The following is a 26,823-nucleotide window of genomic DNA, read 5'->3' on the forward strand; positions in this document are numbered from 1 at the left end:
TCCATGTAGGTTGTTGTCCCCATGGCCGGCACAGACGTAAAATTGTTCATAGTCATGACTAAAAACAAATACATTGTGCGAAGTTAGTAAGCAACGTGAAGTTTTTAGCCTGTAAAACTGTTTTTATAAAGCGATAATAAGGATAAGGATGTTATTCATCCACGTTTGAGTGCCAGGATTGTTTTTGCTATTTTCCAAGTGCTGATGATCAGCAGTTTCTCTCGAGCACCAGTGGTTGCACTGTATAGTTTTTCATTCCTTACATGAAGATGGAGGTGAGCACCATTTGAACCTGTTTTGTGCACAGGTTGAGTTTAGAATGGGCAAAACAAAGAATCTTAGCAACTTTTGTTGTGGCATGATTGGTGCTACTGTCAGTACACATCTGGGATTATCATGTACAACAGTTGCGAAATATATCAAAAATGTGAAAAAAATAAAGATCAAACAATAAAAGGTCTTGTGGCAAAAAGTCTTGTCAAAAGTATCTTGTTGCAAGAAAGGCCACATAAGACTGATGAAGATCATACAAGGTTAAAAGAATTCTACAGAATTAGAAAAACATGGCTGATTTCTTCCAGAAAAGCGCCACTCCTGTCAATTGGTTGTGTCTGGTATTGCAGCGAATAGGGCTGAGCTGCGACACCACACACAATATGGCAGATTGCATTGTTGTTGAAGGAAAGTAGCTATGTTCATCTAATCATGAAGAATCTTTTAAATGATGGGTCATGTTCTAGCAATTAGCAACAACAGTCATAATACAAGGCTGGCCATATACGTTAGATGCATATTGGCTGAACCCACTGCTTTCGGCAGGTTTGGCTGATCATTTGTCTGCTGGCCGGAGGAATGAAAGGCTTAGATTACAGATTACCTAAACATTGGTGCATAGAAGGTTATCGCTACTAGGTGTCCAGTCTTCACACTGATATTCAGCCATGTAACAAAAGTCTTGTGATCACAGGATGCTTCCAATTGGTCAGGGTTGCATTTTTTAAAAATTACATATACTTTTGCATCATTCATATGTGTTTTAGACTCTGATCTCATCTGCCTTGTAGTTTCCAGTTAGAAATCAAAACCATGATGTAGTACTGGATCCAACCAGTATTCAAGAATATTGACCAGCACACCGATGCTTGAGTATTTTATTAGTTCCAAACTTTAATATCACTGTTTATCAATTCTTATAAGTCTAGGTGCTACGTTTCTGGGGAAATTTGGGGCTGTTCCCGCTGGGCAAATCTGAATGCCCAATACGTAGAAATAGAATCCGTTGATCTAGCAGCATGCTCTACTTTTGTGCGCATTTGCACCCCAAAAGGTCCAGATAGACGTTCATGGGTTTATGCAATACGCTGCACTATTCCATGAGACAAAGAAAACACCTGGAACTCATTAGGCTAGCTAGCTATTTAAATCAGGGCATGGTGGTGTCCCATGCATAAAAAAAAACATGCGTTGCGATTGCAAAAAGTACAGTAAAAATATGCCAAAAAAGGCTTGTTCATAGCACAAATGTATTGCAAAGTCACATATGTCCATGTGAAGCCACCCTAATTGGTCACTTGTTTGCATGTTGTTGCTTATATACAGCGATCATTGAACTGGAGTAAACGATTTGTGAATTCAATTCCAAACTGCAAACGATTTACCTGCCTATATAAGCAGGCTGCATGAACAAACTCTGTCATCATTTGCTCATTCACTTGTGTGAACGATTTATCGTTGCATGTGAAAGGAGCCTAGGATGAATGCCCACGGGCGGATTTGTACCGCGTTTCCTGCGGTGGAAATCCACGTGTGAATTCTGCAGTGGCAAGGTTCTGTTGAAGCTAATAGCTTTCTGCCTGCCAAAGCACACATGCAGATTTCTGCGAGCGGGTAAAATCGGGACACGTTCTATTTTACCGCAGATTTACGCTGCAGGAGGGCTCCCTTGATATCAAGGAATGAAGACCGCAGAAAACCCTGATCACTCACCGGCACTTTTTTGTTTCAAATAGCAGTACTCCCGCAGCGTTAATCTGCCGGCGTATTCTGCATCGCTCGTGGGCATAAGTCCTAGAGACTTATAAAAATTTATAACCAGCGGTGTTAAGGCTTGGAACTAATAAAATATTCAAGCATAATAATCCGATGTGCTGGTCTACATTCTTGAATCTTACTACTTGGATTTGAAGACTAGTGGTCAATCCTAGGGTACCCTATGCCAGAATAACCTGCTTACATGAACACACCATCTATGCGAACAAAGTCAGCATGCTATGCAACTGATGTAGTGTACAGGTGAAATCATGATAGTGCTTGCCCCATGCATGATTTTTCTCAGTGAGAAACCAAGTAATCTTGTAGATATGATATTTTTTAATGGCTAAACAAAAATACATGATATTATAGCAAGCTTTCGGATCTTCTATCAATCCTTCCTCAGGATCCTTTCTAAGCTAGCTATAACATCATCTATTTTTGTTTGCCATTAAAAGGTATCATATCTACAAGATTACGTGATTTCTCTTACTGAGAACAATCACACTTTGCTCTACTGGCTAACACCGTACCAAACCACTTTTTTTTTCGTTTTGCCCCATGGGGTCTGTCAGCTTCAATCATGGTTTCCATCATTTTAATGGGAAGAATACCAATGCATGGCGCACTATTCTAATGGTGAAATCTGATTGTATCGGTGGCAAAGGCTCCAATGCAGATATTAACACCATCCTAATTTCACTTCTTTTCGTTTGATCGACTATTATATTCTTATGTACATGTACATTTATAACTGGATCTAATCATAGTTTATGTTTGTAGTACCTTAAATATGTTAAAATAAATCAGATAAAGTTGTTGTCTGAGGTATACATACATACACACACATATATACACATGCACACACATACACACGTGTATATATAATGGGCTCACATTTTTCTTTCATTATCTCTTAGCTCTTCATTTATAGAATGCTCATTAATAACTTAATTATAGGTTTCATAGTCAAGAAGTCAATTTGAAACAAATTAATTCTGGCATCTGAAAGCAGTTTCTAAGATTTGCTAAATGAAGTCAAATAGAGCTATTTTACAGTGCAGCAGAATTACCAGTCTCATTGGTGAGCCAGTAATGAAAAAGGAGGAAGTTGTCCCATCATGACTGGTCCTCATTACATGAGACTTGTGCTTTTAAACTGTGCATGGATCATTAACACTGTACAACATAAATCTATGTAAATGTAGAAAAATTGTATATACAACATATATTTGTTCACCAATGAATTAAATATTACTCTTTGCCCTTCATCTGAATGTACAAAATGTATATCAAACCCCTGAAAAGCTAGTGTTAACTTACCACAATAAAAGCTATTGAAAGGGAAAATAAACAGTGGCACAGAAATTATGTAATACTATAGCACTGCAATTATCTCAGTTGTCTTCGTAAAGTACAGCGTGCCATGTTTTCTGCTATTCCTCTAGCAATCTTGTCGGCACTTGTATATTGTGCACCAGAATAAGGTTAATGAACACTTTTGGCAACCAATTTTTACTCTGTGCTATGCTACTATAAAGCAATATGTGCTGACATGTTCTAGTCTAGTGATGGTCAACACCCAATGTGGGGTCCGAATCCTGCCCTTGTCTCCATCAAACAACTACACATGATATTGAGCTAGGTCAAGGAGTAGCACACATATGGCTTTTTAAAACATTTTTTTATACAACTGTACTCGAAAAGTTTGAAAACTTTATTTCTGTTCCCATATTATTTTTGGAAAGAAGAGGCTTACACCTGGCAGTCCTTCCAAACAAGCCATATTTGTTCAGTCTTTTTCTAATTGTACTGTCATGAACTTGAACATTTAATATGCTAACTGAGGACCTTAGAATTTGAGATGTAGCTCTTGGGTTTTCGAAATTTCTCTGAGCATTGCACAGTCTGACCTTGGGGTGAATTTTCTGGGACATCCACTCGAGGGAAGATTATCAACTGTCTTGAATGTTCTCCACTTGTAATTAATCTTTTTCACTGTAAAATGATGGACTTCAAATTGTTTTGACATAGCCTTAAGACCTTTCCCAGACTGATATTCAGCAACAATTGCTTCTCTAAGATAATTGCTTATATCTTTCCTCCCTTGGCATTATGTTAATAGATCCCTGAATGCTCCAGACCAGCAAAATGCCAAACGTCTGTGTTTATAGAGATGGTCACACTTGCTGCCGATCAATTAATTTTTCTCACACACTGCTTGTGCATTTTGGCCTAGTTTCTGTTACATAGATTATGACATGGTGTAACTTCGCAACTTGGCATGTTCTGTTGTTCATCCATATTTAACTAACTTTAAGACTTTCTAAGGACTACATTTTTTATGTCCTAGCATGTGAAACCATAGAATTCAAAAAAGCTATACTTAGTTTTTCTCATGACTTAAACATGTAGATTCTTGACTTCTCTGTATGTAATATGGTATGCAAGTCCTTCCGGAAAGAATCCCCGTCTATTACCTTTTATTTTCTTACTTATTCTAAGTACTTAGAGATAACATTTTTCTATGGAGATATGCCTGTTCATGGTTATCCCTGTTTTCCCCTATTCCTAATATGTTCTGTAATTTTTCAGTTTGCACCCCTTGCATAAGGATTTGTTAGTCTCCTTATATTCCGTAATAATTCAATAAAATTCTTGAAACTAAAATGTATCTTATTCCAGATCAGACATAGCAAATTTAAATTTTTCATTCTTCCTGACAAAAACATCATCTATTCCAAAAGCTATCTTTGAAAGATTTTTTTTTCATTCCTCCAATGAAATTAAAATGGGCATACTGAGTTTTTTGGGGGATAAAGTAATCTCCATATACAACAGAGTTAATTAGTAGAGATGAGCAAACATACTCGTTTCGAGTAATTACTCGATCGAGCACCGCGATTTTCGAGTACTTCCGTACCCGGGTGAAAAGATTCGGGGGCGACAGGGGGCGGGGGGAGGCGTGGCGGAGCGGGGGTAGCAGCGGGGAATAGGGGGGAGCCCTCTCTCTCTCCCTCTCCCCCCCACTCCCCGCTGCAACCCCCCACTCACCCACGGCACCCCCCGAATCTTTTCGCCCGAGTACGGAAGTACTCAAAAATCGCGGCGCTCGGGCGAAACAGGGGCGTGGCTGAGTAGGTTCGCTCATCTCTATTAATTAGCAAAAAAATCCCCAATAGTTCCCAAATTGCCCTACTATCATTACTGCCTGGATCAATCAGCCTGCAAAAGAAGAGCATACTTAGTTTCTGACTGGCAGCTGCTAGGACAGTTATCTAGTGCCATTGGCGCTCTACGCAGGTCCCCTTCTTGTCTGAATGGCATTAGAAGATGTCGCAGTTATACCACATGGAGAAACTATGCACAGAAAACTCAGGGAACAATGAGAAATTTCTCTCGGTGTGGCAGTTTTGGTTGGAGTTCAAGGGCACTCCAGAGTTTCAAAACATTCTGTTGTAAAGGCCTCTGGGTTGGCTTCTGGGGGGTGCTCACAGATCCGGCCATGTGGGGAGGAGCTGGTTTAATACTACTACTCCCACTATGATTACCTTGACTCCATGGTGCAAAATTCCCTGTATCCTACTTTCCCTTGGATAACCACCTCCCCCCCACCACACACGGAATACCGCAGCGGAGCCCATCACGGCGCCCCCCAGACACCCCATGCTTACCTCCGGATCCGCTGCATGACACCCGGGCAGTGTCATGTGACACGCTGGCAGCGTCATATGACACGCCCAAAGCGTCACATGACGCGGTAGGTGGGGAAGCACTTTTGCGCTATAGCACAGCGGAAGATAGCGTGACGAACGGCTTCCATTGACTGCAATGGAAGCCGTCCGCGTGTACGCCCACGGCAAATAGAACATGCCGTGGGTGAGTACGAGAGAATTCAGCACCGTGAGCATTGCGCTATTAGTTTAAATAGAACCTAATAGCTGCAGGGCAATGCCGCGGATTTCCGCCTCGTGAAACGCGGCGGAAATCCGCCCGTGGGAATTAGCCCTAAGGTTTTCAGATTGTTCAAAATCTTTTGTTTCTGTTTTTTTGTTTACAAGTATTACCAGGTCCTGCATGACCTTTCATGGACACTTTGTATTGTATTCTTGCAAAAAACCATAATCTAATAAAAGCAGATCAAACATAAAATTACAAATGACGCCACTTTACATATCAGAATTAAGCAGGGAAAAAGCGAGATGGTCCACCGCTGCTGCCATGGAGGATCCAGTGTGAGAATATAGAACAGAACTTTATAAGGGTAACACATTTCTGCGCTAAATTGGCACTTTCTTCAGACCACTAGCTACCACTGCTCTGAAGAAAGCACTGATGCGGTGCAAAACTGTGTTACCCTAATAAAGGTCTCTTCTGCATTCCCGAATTGGATCCTCCTTGGCAGCAGCGCTGGACCATCCCTTTTTTTCTGATTAATTCTGAAGTTTCCGAGGTTGGCCTGTCTGTTTCCTCTGCAGGGGCTTCAGCTGCTTTACAGGGTTTCATCATCTTTGCAATCTTTACAGGTGAATGCTGACCTTATTCTTCATTTCCAGTTTATTAGTTATCCTGTGCCATGGAGCACTTTTTCGCTTTTCTATTGCAACTTTGCACATAACTTTACTTTAAAATCCCCTATCATCTTGTGTATACAGTTCTTAAGCAGATTTATGTATCTCCATGGTTACATAATACAAGTAAACTCCATGCAGTCTGATCCTGCACTTACTATCCTTTCCATCTGTTCTGTACATATTGCTAACATATTCAGTAAGGTAATAAAGAGCTGGGGACAGAAGGAAGGTAGATGGATTGCAGGATGAGACAACACAGGGTTTGCTTGTAGTCTGTAACCATGAAGGCACACAAGTCTGTATAAGGGCTCCATACACAAAATAATAAGAGATTTGAACAGAAATACTATATTTAGCTTTCTAGATGAATTGGAATAATAGAAAAGGTAGACATATTCTTTAAAGTGGTGCATCGCACTGTAGGTTGAATACACCGGTAATAGAGATGAGCGAGCATACTCGCTAAGGGCAATTGCTCGAGCGACCATTGCCCTTAGCGAGTACCTGCCCGCTCGAGAGAAAAGGTTCGGCTGCCGGCGCGGGTGACAGGTGAGTTGCGGCAGTCAGCAGGGCGAGTGGGGGGGGGGGGGGAGAGGGAGAGAGAGATCTCCCCTCCATTCCTCCCTGCTCTCCCCCGCCGCTCCCTGCCCACCGCCGGCAGCCGAACCTTTTCTCTCGAGCGGGCAGGTACTCGCTAAGGGCAATGCTCGCTCGAGCAATTGCCCTTAGCGAGTATGCTCGCTCATCACTAACCATTAACTATTACCTAATCTGTACAGATGTAGCATGCAGGAACTGCTTCTTTTCTGCATCATATTGTATTTAACTAAAGAGCTACAGAAAAGCAAAAACATAAATAAATATACCATACTTTAAAGTGGTTTTACCAGAAATACATTTATTCCAGATACACTTGATAGCGGATAGCTGTTTGATTACTGGGTATTCGATCGCTAGGAACCCTAACAATCGTGAGAAGTGAGCTCCTGTGAATGAGGAGGAGTTGTGCATGTATGAAAATTGCACCATTCACTTATACGGGACGGAAAGAGATTGCAAAGGGCATCAATCTTCCATAGAACCTATCCCATAGAAGTGAATAGAGCGGCGGTTGAGTAAAGACACCCCTGCCCCATTCACAAGGCCATTTGGCGGTGCATTTCTTGGGATCGCTACAAGTCCCAGCGGCTGGATCCCCAACGGTCACACATTTATCCCCTATTCTATGGATAGGAGGCATATGTCTTTGGTAGTAAAACCCATTAAAATGCAAATTCATCTCATATGACAAATTCGGCCATACTAAATCCACGATAATAGAAGGTACTTAGAAAACATCTTTTCATAGAAACAAAAATAGATACAACTGGTGATTCAAAATAGATAGGAAAGTAATGAGTTACACAGTGCTAATATATGTCCTATATGTAACAAATACCACAGTCTGCAGTCTAAATAATGAAAATTCTAACAAAAGAATTGATGATAATGCTGTCAATTCCATAGAGATATCTATACGAGGCTGCGTCCCAAGACCGTGGCTGTAAGTCTCCTCAACAGAGCATGAGTTACAGTATGCAGCACCACTTTAATTTATAGAGGTGCCAATTGTGTTCATCGTAAAAGGGAAGAAGGTCATCAGGCTTATTAGACGAAAATATTGGATGCCATTTTAGTTATTGTCGCTTGTCACAGAATCATCCCCCCTCTGCATCTCATTCTGTGGATATGGCTTTGTTATTGTTTAATTGTAGCAGCCGAGGCATTGGGGTCATTGCTAACTCATTCTGTTGCTGAAGAATTGAAGAGGCTTGACTAGACTCTAGAGTGATATTTCCACAGGGACATGTGTCCAATGAGAATAGTGGCAGATCTTTTGATAATGGACGTCCTTATTAAGCTTTCTGGATGGCTGATGACGAGCACTTAATGGCAGAAATGAAATTAGGTCCCAGGTGGCAGATCACTGTTATACAGTTGGCTTGTTAAGGGGCTTTCTCTTTTTTACAGTTTAATGTTAGCTATGCAGCTTGCTAATGTATTATAGCCTAATAAGTGTTCTGGTATAGTCTACCATATAATGCTTCATGTCATACGCGGGAAACGGGGAAATACTGTAATAGGTTAATAATGTATTCCAACTAGGAATCAGATATACATGGCACATATTATCTTCCATTTACTTATGTAATGTACAACACAGCCTGTAAATTACATTATAAATATCGGCAGTGCTTGCGGGTTTATGAGTTCTCCTCTTCTGTCAGTTATATTCTCTTTTTTTGGGAAAGCTGTGTGTAAATCAGTAAGGCCCCTATAACAGGTCCTACATTTACCTTTAACAGACTACTGGAATGCAAATTTTCTTACCTGCATAGTTATATATCCCATGGCCTTGTAAATATTTAAATAGCACTGTGTTTTCAGCAAACTTTGTACAAATCAATAGTACAAGAAAATATTTGAAACTTTGTAATGTATCTTCTTAAAGAAAATGTCTGTTTCTCTACTTATAAGACACTCCACCTTCCTGCATGGATCATTCACTGTCAACTAACTGCTAAAATCCATTTTGAGAGACTACATGAATTATCAACTCACTGAGGGATCAGGTTATATGCTGCCCATAGAAGACTATGGAGAGTAGAGGGGGAGGAGTGAGAAAGAGGCAGAGATATACACTGAGATGACTCTGGCAAGTAATTTAAACTCCACAGTGCTGCATTCATAGCTATACTGCTTAGTACTACAGTATAATCTCCACCATCTCACAGGAAAAGCAGGACCTCCGGCACTCTAGTAAATAAAACATAGCAATTATACATCTCTAATTCTCAGGCTTTTCTGAGCTGGTGGATGTAAACTAGCTGCTATGATGTCTCACATGCACAACACACACAAGTCCCTATTTGAATAAGGAGGTACAGGGGAAAAAAAACATTCAGTCCAGCAGCGAACCAACAGGTCACAGGAAAAGCGGGACTACCAGCACTCTTAAAGTAAAAGCTACATTTTATTTCTATCTTCTGAAAGGCAACATGTTTCATGCCATATAATCCTGGCTCTCAGTCATAGCTATGACACCCACCAGCTCAGGGAAGACTGAGAATTAGAGATGTATAACCAACCATTCCTTCCTGGTAACACCGAAAGAGGTTTTAGCACCTACCGGTATTAGGAGACACCACTATTTCATGCATGTTAAAGAACCTGTTGAGTACTTTCAAATCCCCCATTACTCTTTTTTACTAAGGCACTACGATGATACATCGTACTTGATATGAGAGTACAATAACCAATTACCGGTTGTAATGGTGACAATGTCTATATTGACAATCCTATTCCTGCTGCGGTCAGTGAATGGCCGTTGTGGTCATGTTGAGAGTATCATATAATTACTGCAGCAAAGTAAACATGGACTAGCACCATCCAAGGAGGTGTGATATGGGATCTGTATTCTGTTCCATCAGCACTTTTATTTGCATTTACAAAAAAAGGAAGCCTGATGGTAACTTGGCAGTTCATGTTAACCCATTCCAATCCAATTTTGGATTCCGAGTTTTCTAAAAGGCTTTCCCTTTTTGCTGTTATACAACGGTGCCATTTCCTGGCTAAAGCCAGTGTATGTGCGCCGGAGAGCCTCCTACAGCGGAGTGGCTGGCAATAGACGGTAAGAATACCCTGTCGGACATCTTCTGACATTGGAGCTGTACATGCTTCAATCAGAATGCAGGAAGACTTCAGACAGTCGATTGGAAAGGGTTAACGGTCAAAGGGATACATCAGGATTCATTGGGATCTGTTTGAACACAGATCTGCCATAGCTGTCTGTTAAGAATGGATGCAAATGTGAGAAACACCTATGGGTATTGGTCACGCAGGGGGGACGTTCCACAGCGAAAATTCCATCATGGATTTTGTGACGGCTCTGCCACAAATTTCACCCAGCTCATTGAAAGTGCTAAATTCCATGATGAAAATCCACAGCAAATGTTTGACATTCTAAAAAGCAGGTGGATTAAATTTGTTAATATCTCATCCACTTTGCTGCTATTGTAAAAACTATGGATTTTCCACATGTAGTATCGCTGCAGATACTCCACATAATTAACCCCCCGTGTGGCTCTCTTCTAAGGCAGGTTGATTAATGAAAGCACTAAGTTGATTGGTTATTATGAGCAACACCCCTGCTTAACCTTTTATACTAGTTTTATAAATCTCCCCCATTTTTAATACCTAGAATATAGAACACATTTCTTTGGCAATGTTCTTGTCTAAAAGTGTTCAGTCAGATCTACATGTAATACAATAAAATTGAAATACAAATCCTTCCCTTTTCCCTTTATGTAGTGTGCAGCCTGATGGCTAAATTAGTGCCTAATACACTTGTAATATTTATGGCGCCAACACTTAGTTAAGCAACCTTTATGTAAGATTTATGTTGATTTTTTCATTTCTCATTTAATGGCGAATTATAAGGACCATGTTTCATAAAGATAATTCTCCATTTAAATTCATCAGCCCATTAAATATTAAAATTATGTTTCTTATGCAGGCTAGAACAAATTTGTCCAGCTTCAGCGATTATTTGCACTCATAAAAATTAGGCCTGATTAATAAAATTTAAATGCTTGATTAAGCTGACATTTTCATGTTTCACTTCTGATTTATGAAAATTATTCCGTGTATGAGACTCCAGATTTGCGTTGCTTCAGCTTGGTCTCATCTTTTCTAGTGCGGAAAGTAGATAGCTACCTTCCTATGTACCAGGGGTGATCTGGTTGCCAGATACCATTAGACTCACTCATTTGACTGTGAGAGTTTGTTAAGAGCATAGCCAGGATTTTATTTTGCCTTTTAACAGAATGCTGTGTAATTGCTTATGAGGTTATGACCTAGAATGACTCATGGTAGAGACTGCAATGCCTGCAAAATAATCATTAAAAAAATCTGTATTTCCAATATGTCACATAAGACTGCACTTATTTAGGGTTGTTTGTCACACCGATCCTAGATGGGGCTTAATATCGTTGCCTGACTTCACTAAAAAGAACCATCGCCTATGATTCTTTTATTTACATGTCACGGAAAACTACTGGGGGATAACTAAGAACAAGTATAGTTCAATGATGGGTAGATTAACAAGCAATCATAAAACAAGGGTGCTCAACCCAACTTATTGGGGGGGGGGGGGGGGAGTTGCAATATTGGTGCAAGTTCCAAAACTTTTCAGACATTTACGCCATGAACGCTACTATTTTAAAAAGGGAGGGGGTGGCTTTAGAGGGCATGGCCATAATTTGTGTTGCTTAGCAGCATTTTGGTGCTCAGTGGCATTTTTTGGCTGTTTTTTTCTTAACATTTTTGTATAGGTTTTGCTATAGGAAGAAAAACTGCCAGCAAAAAATGCAAGTGAAGTGTGAATAATACAAAATGCATGTAGCAGTGAAAAAGATCATAGCTTTTTTACATACTTTTTAGGTAAAAAACAGCATTACCACTACGTGCCTAAAGGTGGTTTTACACATGGGGTTTTAAAAAATATATCCTTAATTTTTGCATCATTTTTCACACTATTTCCAGATTTTGCTTTAAGACAATAGGAAAGTATAAAGCACACTTCAAACAGTGTTTTTTATGACACTTCTCTCCACATTTGGTGTATTTTTGGGGGTCAGTGGCTTTTTCTTTTGCAAAATGCACCATGTTCTAGGTGTGGGATTTTTCATACATTTTCCCATAGGCATCTTTATCGGGCTAGAAAAAAAGCATTTTGACCTGCGCATGACAGCGTATCTCATGCATGCCGTCATGCTCAGTATGACTTGTTTATTTATTTTTTTAATTCCCTGCTCTATCACTTAGCGACACCCAGCATTTATTATGTGCCCGTAGAGAACAATAGGGTTCTATAGCTCATAATACATGGCTTTAAAGGAGCACAATAAAAAAATGCTAGTGTGAGTGGGTCAATGAAAATCAATTTACTTTCATTGACTCCATTCACTGTGTACATTGCACTCATAATACACAATGAAATTACGTGCATGTGAGCCTGCCCTTGGAGTTCGGCATATGTACCAAACCAGGGGCGTAACTATAGAGGATGCAGGGGATGTGGTTGCACCCGGGCCCAGGAGCCTTAGGGGGCCCATAAGGCCTCTCTTCTCCATATAGGGAGCCCAGTACTATGAGTAAAGCATTATAGTTGGGGGCCCTGTTACAGGTTTTGCATTGGGGCCCAGAAGCTTCAAGTTATGTCTCTGTGCAGCATGGTTTAGGTATGGGTACGGGTACAGATAGAGGGGGGGGCGGGGGCAGCTCAGCTTTTGCATCAGGGCCCCTAAGCCTTTACTTACGCCCCTGTGCCAAATGAATATGTCCTGACCTGGAGGTGGGACATCAGACACTTGAGAGCCTCATGTGTTCCCCTGGGCCACAAGTTGGGCATCATAATCTTGGAAGATATGGCAAGTATAATCATATTGGTAGCCCACAATAGCAAAGTCTGAGATGCCAATGGCTGGTGTTGACGAACTTGACCAATTTAGTTTTGGTCAACTTCAAAAAGAGAAAAAAACATGCTACAAAAAATAACAAAGATGAAAAGATGTTCATTCTCTTTACATGGTGTCAAGGAGTGACTCTGTACATATTCCACACCACGACCAGGAGTGTAACTACAGGGGATACAGAAGTTGTGGTCACACTTTAGCAGTGAAGACCTGAGGGGGAAACAAAAGTTGCCTCTTCCCTATTTGAGAAGACCAATACTATTAATGACGTGATAGCTTGGGAGCCCTGTTACATTTTCCATTAGGGACCAGCAGTCTCTAGACAGTACAATTAGATACTATCAGATCTGTAAAAGTGTTTAATACATAATTATGAGGGGAGAATCTTACAGAAGATTCTTCCACATTACGACAGGAGAACACGTATAAGGTCATCTGGAATATTTACCATAATGAGTGAGTCATTGTATAATGTGCACAAGCCCAGAGAGGAGAGACTGTAGCATAGACTGCTGTAAATTAAAGGACAGTTACTCCAACATTCTACCATATGCTCATATCTAATAAAATCTCTAGCACTGCTGCAATCAGACCATAGCAAGAACTATCTGTGACTGTTATCCATTTTATGCCTGTGGCTAGCAAACTGAGCAGCCAGCAAAGATATTAAGATGTCTCTATTTTTGGCACTATACAATACTGCTCTGCTGTATCATGATGCTGCTGCAAATAATTAAAATATGTGCCTAGACTGAGGAACGACTTAAAAAAATATGTACAAGTCTGACTGAGAGCCGCAGAACACATTTATCTATATGAGATATAGAAATGCCGGATCCTTCTGTTTCTAAGGCAAAGTTTAGAACATTTGGATCTCAATTAAATGCATACAGTCCACTATCCACATATATCTCTATCTAATATCTCTCTATCTCTCTATCTATCTCTTGTATCTATCTATGTAATATCTATCTCATAGCCATCTATTTAATATCTATCCATCTATCGCCTATCCATCTATCTATCTATAGTATCTATGCTATCTATCTATAGTATCTATCTAACTAACTATCTAATATCTATCTATCTATGTTATATAAATTGATTATATAACCAAACTGAAAACTTTAGAAACATTGAGCCTTTTTCCTTTTTCTCTATTCTGTTATGGAGGCAGCTGCGTTTCAAACTGACCCCTCCATATGCTGCTTCCCCACTCACCCCATTGCTAAATAACCCAGCATTTGCTTGTGGCTTAGACGCCACACAATTTACATAGTGGCAATCAAACAAAATTATTTCCCTCTACGATTTCCTAATCCGTGGTAAACGGATCTCCGTATCCTTTTTTAATAGCAACTATAAACCTCCTCCGGAAGAGTGGTTGAGAAAAATGCAGGTCTTCCATTATTGGTCTTTTATAAAGCCCCCTTCAGCTAAGGTAGAGATGAATTGCATGGAAGCAATAAGTACATTATGCCCCATACATCCAGGCACCTTATCCCATTTTTATAATATCTTAAATTCTAAAGATTCTAAACTCCCATTTATGCTGCAATGGGTGTCTGAATTACATTCCACTTTGACACTAAATCGTTGGCATCACTGTTGCGAATCATTGAGTAAAAACAGCTGGCAGGTCTTCCTGACCGAAACATCCCTAAAAGTGCTGCATAGAACCTTTGGCCACGATTTTCTGCTATGAACCCATCATTAATGATAGGTTCATTGCGGAAAATCGCGGTGTCTTTAGTGTTCGCCCACGGCGGATCCCGCGGAGGAAATCGCTACGGTCGTGGACAGGCGGCCAAACTGATATTACAATAGTACTGAAGTGACAACAACAGCACCGGGGGCATACATTCAACCACGTGTTGAATTTTAACACCAAGAACCTATCTTGTCCCTGAGAGACTTAATAATATTTCCCCAGAAATCTCCAGCCTCTGTTTTCGGGGTTATGACAAAGTAGGTTCACACCACCTATGATTTATATCTATCTATCTCCTATCTATCTATCTATCTCCTATCTCCTATCTATCTATCTCCTATCTCCTATCTATCTATCTCCTATCTATCTATCTCATAGCTATCTATCTCATAGCTATCTATCTCCTATCTATCTATCTATATCCTATCTATCTCCTATCTACCTATCTATCTATCTATCTATCTATCTATCTATCTATCTATCTATCTATCTATCTCCTATCTATCTCCTATCTATCTATCTATCTATCTATCTCCTATCTATCTATCTATCTCCTATCTATCTATCTATCTATCTCCTATCTATCTATCTATCTATCTATCTCATATCTATATATCTCCTATCTCATATCTATCTATCTCCTATCTCCTAGCTATCTATCTCCTAGCTATCTATCTCCTATCTATCTATCTCCTATCTATCTATCTATCTATCTATCTATCTATCTATCTCCTAGCTATCTATCTCCTAGCTATCTATCTCCTAGCTATCTATCTCCTAGCTATCTATCTCCTAGCTATCTATCTATCTATCTATCTATCTCCTATCTATCTCCTATCTATCTCATATCTATCTCCTATCTATCTCCTATCTATCTCCTATCTATCTCCTATCTATCTATCTCCTATCTATCTATCTATCTATCTATCTATCTCCTATCTATCTATCTATCTCCTATCTCCTATCTATCTATCTCCTATCTATCTATCTCCTATCTATCTATCTCCTATCTATCTATCTCCTATCTATCTCCTATCTATCTATCTATCTATCTATCTATCTCATAGCTATCTATCTCATAGCTATCTATCTATCTATATCCTATCTATCTCCTATCTACCTATCTATCTATCTCCTATCTATCTATCTCCTATCTATCTATCTATCTCCTATCTATCTATCTCCTATCTATCTCCTATCTATCTATATATCTATCTATCTCATATCTATCTCATATCTATCTATCTATCTCCTATCTCCTATCTATCTATCTCATAGCTATCTATCTCCTATCTATCTATCTATCTATCTCCTATCTATCTATCTATCTCATATCTATATATCTCCTATCTCATATCTATCTATCTCCTATCTCCTAGCTATCTATCTCCTAGCTATCTATCTCCTATCTATCTATCTCCTATCTATCTATCTATCTATCTATCTCCTAGCTATCTATCTCCTAGCTATCTATCTCCTAGCTATCTATCTATCTATCTATCTATCTATCTCCTATCTATCTCCTATCTATCTCATATCTATCTCCTATCTATCTATCTATCTCCTATCTATCTATCTATCTCCTATCTATCTATCTATCTATCTATCTATCTCCTATCTATCTATCTCCTATCTATCTATCTCCTATCTCCTATCTATCTATCTCCTATCTATCTATCTCCTATCTATCTATCTCCTATCTATCTATCTCCTATCTATCTATCTATCTATCTATCTATCTATCTATCTATCTATCTCCTATCTCCTATCTATCTATCTATCTATCTATCTATCTATCTATCTATCTCATAGCTATCTATCTCATAGCTATCTATCTATCTATATCCTATCTATCTCCTATCTACCTATCTATCTATCTCCTATCTATCTATCTCCTATCTATCTATCTATCTCCTATCTATCTATCTCCTATCTATCTCCTATCTATCTATATATCTATCTATCTCATATCTATCTCATATCTATCTATCTATCTCCTATCTCCTATCTATCTATCTCATAGCTATCTATCTCCTATCTATCTATCTCCTATCTATCTATCTATCTCCTATCTATCTATCTATCTATCTATCTATCTATCTATCTATCTATCTCCTATCTATCTATCTCCTATCTATCTATCTCCTATCTATCTATCTATCTATCTATCTATCTATCTATCTATCTATCTATCTATCTATCTATCTATCTATCTATCTATCTATCTATCTCCTATCTATCTATCTCCTATCTATCTCCTATCTATCTATCTATCTATCTATCTCCTATCTATCTCATATCTATCTATCTATCTATCTATCTCCTATCTCCTAGCCCTCTATCTCCTAGCCCTCTATCTCCTAGCTATCTATCTCCTAGCTATCTATCTCCTAGCTATCTATCTCCTAGCTATCTATCTCCTAGCTATCTATCTCCTAGCTATCTATCTCCTAGCTATCTATCTCCTAGCTATCTATCTCCTAGCTATCTATCTCCTAGCTATCTATCTCATAGCTATCTATCTCCTATCTATCTATCTCATAGCTATCTATCTCCTAGCTATCTATCTCCTAGCTATCTATCTCCTATCTATCTATCTATCTATCTATCTATCTATCTATCTATCTATCTATCTATCTATCTATCTATCTATCTATCTCATATCTATCTATCTATCTATCTCATATCTATCTATCTATCTCATATCTATCTATCTATCTATCTATCTATCTCATATCTATCTATCTATCTCCTATCTATCTCTCTCATATCTATCTATCTATCTCCTATCTATCTATCTCTCTCATATCTATCTATCTATCTATCTATCTATCTATCTCATATCTACCTATCTATCTATCTATCTATCTCTCTCATATCTATCTATCTATCTCATATCTATCTATCTATCTCCTATCTATCTCTCTCATATCTATCTATCTCCTATCTATCTCTCTATCTATCTCTCTCCTATCTATCTATCTATCTATCTATCTATCTCCTATCTATCTATCTATCTCCTACCTATCTATCTATCTCCTACCTATCTATCTATCTATCTATCTATCTATCTATCTATCTATCTATCTATCTCCTACCTATCTATCTATCTATCTATCTATCTATCTCATATCTATCTATCTATCTCATATCTATCTCATATCTATCTATCTATCTCATATCTATCTATCTATCTCATATCTATCTCTCTCATATATATATATTTCATATCTATCTATGTAATATCTATCTATCTATCTTGTATCTATCTATCTATGTCGTATGGTGGACCTGCCCAATGGCACACGCATTTTGGAAAAGCGTCTCTCACCTCATAGCCTCCGTGACTGGGACAAGACTAGGGCTGGACCTCTGTCCTCCTACTAGGAGACAAACTACGTGGCATTCGCAACTCCCCATTTAAGCTTCTGCAGTATATAGCTATGGCAGCACGCATTTTAATAGCGCAAGAGTGTCGAAAACCAGTTCTCCCCTTTGAACCACTTATTTCCCGCGGGAACAAAATACTTATAAAGGAAAAACTTATAGCCATTTGCCAGAATCGCCTAGTTTGAAACAGTTTGGGACCCATGAATCGCCTTTGTAAACATCCCAAATCTTCACTACTATGTGAGACTCTAAGAAAGAGAGTGAGAGGGAAGGGTTCTTCGGGATTATAGATAGTAAGAAAGACGAGCTGGACCTTTACCCTACACACTTCTAGTTGTAAGAGTGATTACTGGCCTTTACCTTATATACTATATTAGATTCTACATAGTATTTATTGCTTTTACTACAAATATTGTTGTGATGCTAATTTGGGAATCTCTGCACTTATCTAAAGTTCCTATTTTCCCGTGCGTGGGGTCACTGCGGCAGAGTGTTGCCAACTTTATAGCTAAAATACAATGAATATCTTTGAAATGTAACTAAACTGAAATGAAATTGGGGGTCCTTTTTCCTCTATATGCTTGGTACCAGCGCAAGTAACATAATTTAGTATTAAGTTACAGAGAATATGACAGCACAAAACCATAACACTTCTCACTACATAAAGCCACGTCTTTGTCGATTTAATTTGCAGACCCAAGACTATTTTCATTAGTGCTTTCAAGGTTATACTACCAAATATCATGTAAATTACTACCTACACTGTAATTTCAGAAGCAGATTACTTGATAATATCAGAAGCAGAAGGGCTAATTAAACTGAAGATATAACATACATTGTAGCATTTTATAAATGTACAGATTTAGCATTAAAGGGGTCATCCAGTTGTAAACTACTGATGGGCTATCCGCTGGATAGGTCATCAATAGTAGGGAAATGGGGTCTGCGCCCTGCGATCGCTGCCGATCAGTTGTTTGCTGGGCATATGCACTCGTGCACTGAGCTGGTTTCTGAAGAAAGTAGACAGCTCCATTCTCACTGCAGTGGTTAGGCTTAGTATTACAGGCAAACTTCCCATTGAAATTAATAGGAACTTTGTATGTAATACCAAACTGAGCCACTACAGTACCACTACTACTGTAGTGGCCCAGTTCAGTATTACATACAAAGTTCCAATTAATTTCAATGGGAAGTTTGCCTGTAATACTAAGCCTAACCACTGCAGTGAGAATCAGCTCAGTGCATGAGCGAACCAGGCTGGTGAACAGCTGATCAACAAGAGGCCATCAATACTTTACAACTGGACAATCCCTTTAACTGCCTGCTGCTTTAAGAATTATAGAAAATTCTGAGAGTCCTGAAAGTGTTGGGTAAACATGGATATCCCCTTCTATTTAGTCAACTTCCCCATACTTCCCTTGGATTTCCTCCTAAAGGAAGCACCCACTTTTATGCAGGAAGGTAACTTACCTATCAGGAATGCCCAGTGCTCTTCCTGTTGCTGTAGTTGCAGGACATCAGGATGCACTTTGACACAACATTGTAACATGACCATGTAAAGTTAACTGATATTGCAACAGTACTGGAGTGACAACAGCAGCACCGGGGGCATACATTCAACCACGTGTTGAATTTTAACACCTGATCCTCCTGTCGTCAGGGAGAATAAGTCGCCAACAGTGGAGTCTGGTAACGACTTCCAACACCATATTGAAAAACATGCACAGTCACTCAAACTTGTATGAGGGGGTCTGGTAGTTGTTGGCCAAAACAAGTATCTGGCTGACAGTTATTGAAAGTCTATGTGCAATATTACTGCAACAATGATATATAATGTCAGGGACCAACAAGCAGACAACTATCACCGCTATTCAAAGATACCTCAAAAACCATTGTTAACCCCAATGTACACACACAAAATGATAATAAAGAAAAAAAACATGTGCGCCGTCTTAGGGTAAAGAGTAGAGATGAGCGAGCATACTCGTCCGAGCTTGATGCTCGTTCGAGTATTAGGGTGCTTGAGATGCTCGTTACTCGAGACGAGCACCACGCGGTACTCGTCTCGATTAAACGAGCACTGACCATTGAATTCAATGGAGCCGGCAATACAGCCGGCTCCATTGAAAGCAATGCGCTGCGGGCGAACGCGGGATGAATTGTCGGGAAGGGGTTAAATATATAAGCCCTTCCCTGCAATTCATCCAGAAATGTGTACAAATAAAAAAAATATATATACTCACCTTTCCGCTGCAGCCGGAGTTCAGCTGCGGCCGCCGGCAGTTCTCCTGAACTGCTTCTCTATACTACTCAGCAGCCGGGGCTTTAAAATCCCCGCCTGCTGAATAAGCTGCCTCTAATTGGTCACAGCCTGACCAATCAGAGGCAGGTCTCACTCACACACCCATTCATGAATTCATGAATGGGTGAGTGACTGCTGCCTCTCATTGGCTCAGCGCAGGGACCAATCTGATTGGGGGGGGGCGCTCTTGCCGCTATTGTGGCTTAATAGTGGGACCTGGGAACTTGAGATGCAGCCCAACATGTAGCCCCTCGCCTGCCCTATCCGTTTCTGTGTCGTTCCCATCACTTTTGTGAATTTCCCAGATTTTCACAAATGAAAACCTTAGCGAGCATCGGCGATATACAAAAATGCTCGAGTCGCCCATTGACTTCAATGGGGTTCGTTACTCGAAACGAACCCTCGAGCATCGCGGGAAGTTCGACTCGAGTAACGAGCACTTGAGCATTTTGGTGCTCGCTCATCTCTAGTAAAGAGTTATACAGTAAGTATTACTGCAGTACTCATGGTTTGTCGACTTAAACTCTGATGATGATGGTACTACACACACACAGATAACTTTCCAGGGACAGCCGGCCTATATTGAAGGCGATATTCTGATAGCAGACTGACCCTATACAGGACCTATGATCACCCTGCTTAACTGTGATGAAACCCCCCACTCAGTGAAGGCTAACCCTAAAAAACCCTAAGACCAACAGCACATCGAACCCAACGCAATTCTCCCATATAGGTAGTTGACGGGGTCGTAAAGGAAAATTAATAATAAGGAAGAACATGGAGAGCAGGAATATCCACTATCCCCCACTGATGTCAACATCATGATGATGGATGCTAACCTGTTAAGAGAACTATCAGAGATTATATAGCACAAAACTCCATCTACCGCCCCAATAAGCCAATCATGAATGCCTAAATGACGCAGCCCTTTTTGTTTTTTTCATTTTCGTTTTTTCCTCCCCTCTTTAAAAAAAATCGTAACTCCTTTATTTATCCATCGACGTCGCTGTATGAGGGCTTGTTTTTTGCAGGATGAGTAGTAGTTTTTAATGGTGCTATTTAAAGTACCATATAATGTACTGAAAAATTTAAAAAAAATTCTAAGTGGAGTAAAATGAAAAAAAACAAACGACATTCCGCCATCTTTCAGTGCGTCTTGTTTCTGCGGCGCACAAACTGCAACAAAAACGACATGATAACTTTATTCTATGGGTCAGTACGATTATTGCGATACCAAACTTGTATAGATTTTTTTTACTGAACTACTTTTCTTTTTTTTAAAAAGACATTTAATTTTTTTCAATTCTTTTCTGCGGTCATCTTGTGCGCGTAATAACTTTTTTATTTTTCTGTTGATGTAGTTCAGCAAGGGCTCATTTTTTGCAGGATGTTCTGTAGTTTACGTTAGTACTAATTCAGAATACATACGACATTTTGGTCGCTTTTTATTGCAGTTTTTCGGGGAGACAGGGTGACTAAAAAAGTGCATTTCTAGCGTTCTTTATTTATTTTTTTCGGACGACGTTCACCGTGCAGGAAAAATAATGTGCTACTTTGATAGATCGGACCTTTATGGACGTGACAATACCAAATATGTATTTTTCTTTTATGATTTAGATTTTTTTAATTACAGATATGGCAAAAGGAGGGTGATTTAAACTTGTATTCCTTTTTTTTTACAATTAAAAAGACTTTATTGATCTTTTTTTTACTTTACTTTTTACAATATGCGATGCTTTGATCGCTCCTGCAGTATGACGTAAGGCTATAGCATAACATCCTACTGCCATTTGACAGGCAGTCTATCAAGCCACCACACGGGAATGGCTTGATAGGCAGTCTCCCAGGGCTACCTTGAGGCCTTTCAGAAGGCCCCCAGCTGCCATGATACCTGCACAGCTCCCCTGATCTCACGGCGCGGGACCCCCGAACATCGTTCAGGGGGATTTAAATGCTGCTGTCAGAATTGACAGCGGCATTTAAAGGGTTAATAGCCACGATCGGCCGATTGCAGCTATTGCAGTTATTGCTGTACTACAGCTCTCTGCATACATACCCCGACACTCCAAGACGTAAATGTATGTGCTGTAGCGGGAAGGGGTTAATGACATCGTTACAAGTGCATATAATTGTAAAGTGTACACATATACTTTTGTTCGAACCTGCGTCTGCACATAAGATGTTAAAGGACTACCCTCCTTAATAATCATGTGCATGTATAAGGCCGGTTTCCCACAACCGAGAAAATCATGCGAGATTTGTGCGTTGCCAGCCACACAAATCTCACGTGAAATTTTAAGCCCATTCTTTTGAATGGAGTCATTTCCTGCACTTCATCTTGGTGCAAGAAAAAATCGTGGCATGCTCCAACTTTTCACATTCCTTGGAACTAGAGGTGAGCAAGCACCCAAATGCTCGGGTCCGCGTTATTCGAGTCGAGCCTTTCGGAAAATTCGAGAGCTCTACTCGAGTAACGAACCCCATTGACTACAATGGGAGACTCGAGCATTTTTGTATGTGGAACGCAAGGTCCCGAGCTTTTGTTTTGTTTTTTTCCCTGTCTCCCTCTCCCCTTCACGCCAGACCTAAAATTTTCAAATGGCGCGCACTGCGTCGCGGCAGGGAGGGGCCAAAAGCTGGGGCGGGGGTCAAATGCAATTTGATGCTTGTTGGAGTAACGAGTACCATTGAGTACGCTAATACTCGAATGAGCATCAAGCTCGGCAGAGTATGTTCGCTCAACTCTACTCGGAACGCATCACCCATTGATTTTAATGGGACCTTCAATGCCTCACATGGCCGTGTGAAGTGATGTTTCCCATTTGAATCGATTGGAAACATTTCTGATCCTCTATCACGCGTAAAATTCGCGCAAGAGGATCGGAATTTCACAGATGCGGTGCGAGGCGTTTTTGCCTGAAAAATATTTCGCAACAACGGGTAAATTGCAAGTCCACGAGCGTGATAGCGGGCTGAATTTCTCGCCCAGAAGTCACGCTCGCCCAATTGTGTACCTTTGAATAAAGGTATATATTTATATATATGATAGTTGTAAAGTGTATGTGGACCTTAATTAACGCGTATGGCTGCCTGTTCATTGGCATGAAGATATTTCTCTGCAGACCATTGGCAGATCCAGCTACAATGACAATCTAATGTCTGCGGTGGTCACACACATAATATTAACAGCAGATGCTACTTTAAAATTCTGGATCTGCTGATGATCTAGAGATAACGATCTCCTGTCTGTGTCTGGCTTTACACTGAGCATTTGTATCAGATGCACAAAGCTGAAGGCTTTAATTTAGATCACGTTCTTTACAATTCCTGCATGCATAGTTTGTTCAATTCAAGAGAAACATTGACCATGATTATTCTTTCTGAGAAGATGTGATAAGTATCACTCACCATATCCTGTGTCCTGTTATCTTTTCCTGATATGATTAAGAAATAGTTCCAAGCCAGAAACAGCAACAATGCCAGTGGGATCATGTACATCTCAAAATTCCAGACCACAAGGAGAAAGATCTGCAGGCACAAAAATACACGCGATGATATCAAATATTATCTGCCAAACAGATGATATTTTTATAATGTGAAAAACGGGGACAAATTCATCAAATGAAAATACAGAATTCTGAGTGGATAACAATGTATCAATGTGAACACAGATGTGGCAGAGCTGAATTTGATGTTTTACTGTTACTTTGGGCACCTACTGAGTACGTTTAACCTCCAACACTGTGGAAATCTATTGATAACACATTCTATACAGTATAATATATATTAGTGCATACGATACACATTTATTTTAAAGCAGAAACTGAAAGTTTGATAATAAGGCCTTGTTCACATATCATTTGTCCCTACGTCCTCGCTTTCTGCAGAGGATGTTGATACCATCACTGAGAAGGAACGCCGGACAGAACAGTTGATTGTAAAGTGGTTGTACCAGAATTACAAGTTATTAACAAATCACTGAGACAGGGGTGTAACTAAAGGCTCAGGGGCCCTGATGCAAAACGTGAGCTGGGGCCCCCTCTCTATCTGTACCCATACCCATACCTAAACCATGCTGCACAGAGACATAACCTGAAGCTTTCGGGGCCCCAATGCAAAACCTGTAACGGGGCCCCAACTATAATGCTTTATTTATAGTACTGGGCTCCCTATATGGAGAAGAGAGGTCTTATGGGCCCCCTAAGGCTCCTGGGCCCGGAAGCAACCGCATCCCCTGCATCCTCTATAGTTACGCCCCTGCACTGAGACCCACACATATCCCGAGAACAGAGGTCCCCTGTCCTCCTCACTGTGGGCTTACTGCATACCCCACAGTGCGGAGGAGAATGAATGGAGCACTGGTTATGCAAGGGAGCTGCCATTCCATTTATTTTCAATGGGACTGTGGAGATAACGGAGTGTAAGGAGCTTGGCTATTTCCGTTAGCCCCATTGAAATGAATGGAGCGCCGACCATGGATGTTCTGCCAGCACTCCATTCAATGTGGCATCACTGCAGATGGAAAAACATCCCCACAGTGCCGAGAAGAGGAGAATTGGTGGAGGTCTCAGCAGATCTGGTAGTTAAGTCATTTCTACGAAGACATCACATGACCACAGCAGTCATAGCACTGCAACATTATGTCATGATCTGGGGTTTCCCACATCCTGCACAATAAAGGAATTTTTCAAGATCCATCTTATCTTCCAAAAATCAATTAATATAACTAATTATAAAATGAATTGTATATAGCAGATAAGCCTCATTTCAAATCATCAAAGGTCAAATTGTTATAATTTCTTGCGGTCTGTTATCTAAGCACGGCATTGACATCCACATGTTTCCCTACAACATAATATAATATTGAAATCATTGGATGATCATGTAAGACATGGTTGTGTCAGACCCTCAGGGGCAAGTAAAAGAATCCACACATATAACAATAGGAGTCAAGTGTTGGAGCACATCAGCTGCAATCAGGAAGTGGAGCTGGGGTGACATCATTCCTGGTCTACGTGACCATAATCTGTCATGGACTACATTTCCCTGTATTGAAAACGAACATGAACTAACAAAATGACAGACATTTGTAATGCCGTCGTCCTGTCACTACAAAAGAGCCCCTGAGGGGGTGTCTGTCAAAATTCCTCATAGTGCTCAGTATATAATGCATCCAGCTGCACACTCCTGTAGTGTATGAACTTATTGGCCAACAGGGAGGTGTTTCCTCTAATCGACCAATCAACCATAAGGGAAGTGCATTTATTCTGGGCCCGCCTCTGCATGGGTGCTGGTCATTGCCCTGCCTGAGATGTTTGGTGAGGAACCTGCTTCTGACAGCTAAGTACTTATGACTATTTATTTTGGGTGTGGCTTATTCACTTTTAAAAAAATACTGTGTTGTATACATTGCTTTTTCTATCTGCATTTAACATCTTCCCTATCCTCCATCTAGGGACAGGCTAAGCCTCCTAGGTTACTGATGTGAGGGTGCCCTTATTGGGGTGATCACTTTGCTTTTTAGGCTTTTAGGGATAGCGTTCCCATTCTCGTATTTCGGTTATCGTTATGTGCCCTATCTTGTGTTCCCTGCGATTTAGCGATTTAGTATATATCTGTATTGGTCCACTGTGGACATTAATTAATGTCTTGGTCTAAAGTGTTGATGACATCCGTGAGGGGTGCTGTGCTTGTGCCTAGCGTGAACGTAACCTCAGGAAGGAATTTTTTCCCAAAGATGAGGAAAATTGGTTCTACCGCTTAGGGTTTTTGCCTTTCTATTAGAGATGAGGGAACATACTCGCTAAGGGCAGTTGCTCGAGCAAGCATTGCCCTTAGCGAGTACCTGCCCACTCGAGAGAAAAGGTCCGGCTGCCGGCGCGGGTGACAGGTGAGTTGCAGCAGTGAGCAGGGGGAGAGAGGGAGAGAGGGAGAGAGAGATCTCCCCTCCGTTCCTCCCCGCTCTCCCCTGCCGCTCCCTGCCCGCCGCCGGCACCCGAACCTTTTCTCTTGAGCGGGCAGATACTCGCTAAGGGCAATGCTCGCTCGAGTAATTGCCCTTAGCGAGTATGCTCGCTCATCACTACTTTCTATGAATCCTCATTGCAGGATGATTAGGCTTAACTGGAGGAACATATGTCTTTTTTTAGCCTTAAAAAATCACAGCTACATCCCTAATTTACATCCACCTGCAAAGGTACAAAAAAAATCTCAAACAAATACTACACATTAATTTCCTTATTATAATTATGTAAGAATGACCGTATAGGAGTCATGTGTTTCCTTGATAGATAAATGAAT

The 26,823-nt window shown here is 40.2% G+C and overlaps 1 protein-coding gene across 1 annotated transcript in view; it reads right to left on the reverse strand.

Moving 5' to 3' along the window:
• Positions 1–26,823, reverse strand: part of MCTP1 (multiple C2 and transmembrane domain containing 1) — a 748,272-nt gene that overhangs the window by 102,343 nt on the left and 619,106 nt on the right. The window contains exon 18 of the mRNA XM_066603001.1: positions 23,932–24,051. Coding sequence (XP_066459098.1) covers positions 23,932–24,051 — 120 coding nt within the window. The remainder of the gene's footprint in view (positions 1–23,931; positions 24,052–26,823) is intronic.

The sequence above is a fragment of the Eleutherodactylus coqui genome, chromosome 5 (assembly GCF_035609145.1).
Source record: "Eleutherodactylus coqui strain aEleCoq1 chromosome 5, aEleCoq1.hap1, whole genome shotgun sequence".
NCBI classification, from domain to species: Eukaryota; Metazoa; Chordata; class Amphibia; order Anura; family Eleutherodactylidae; genus Eleutherodactylus; species Eleutherodactylus coqui.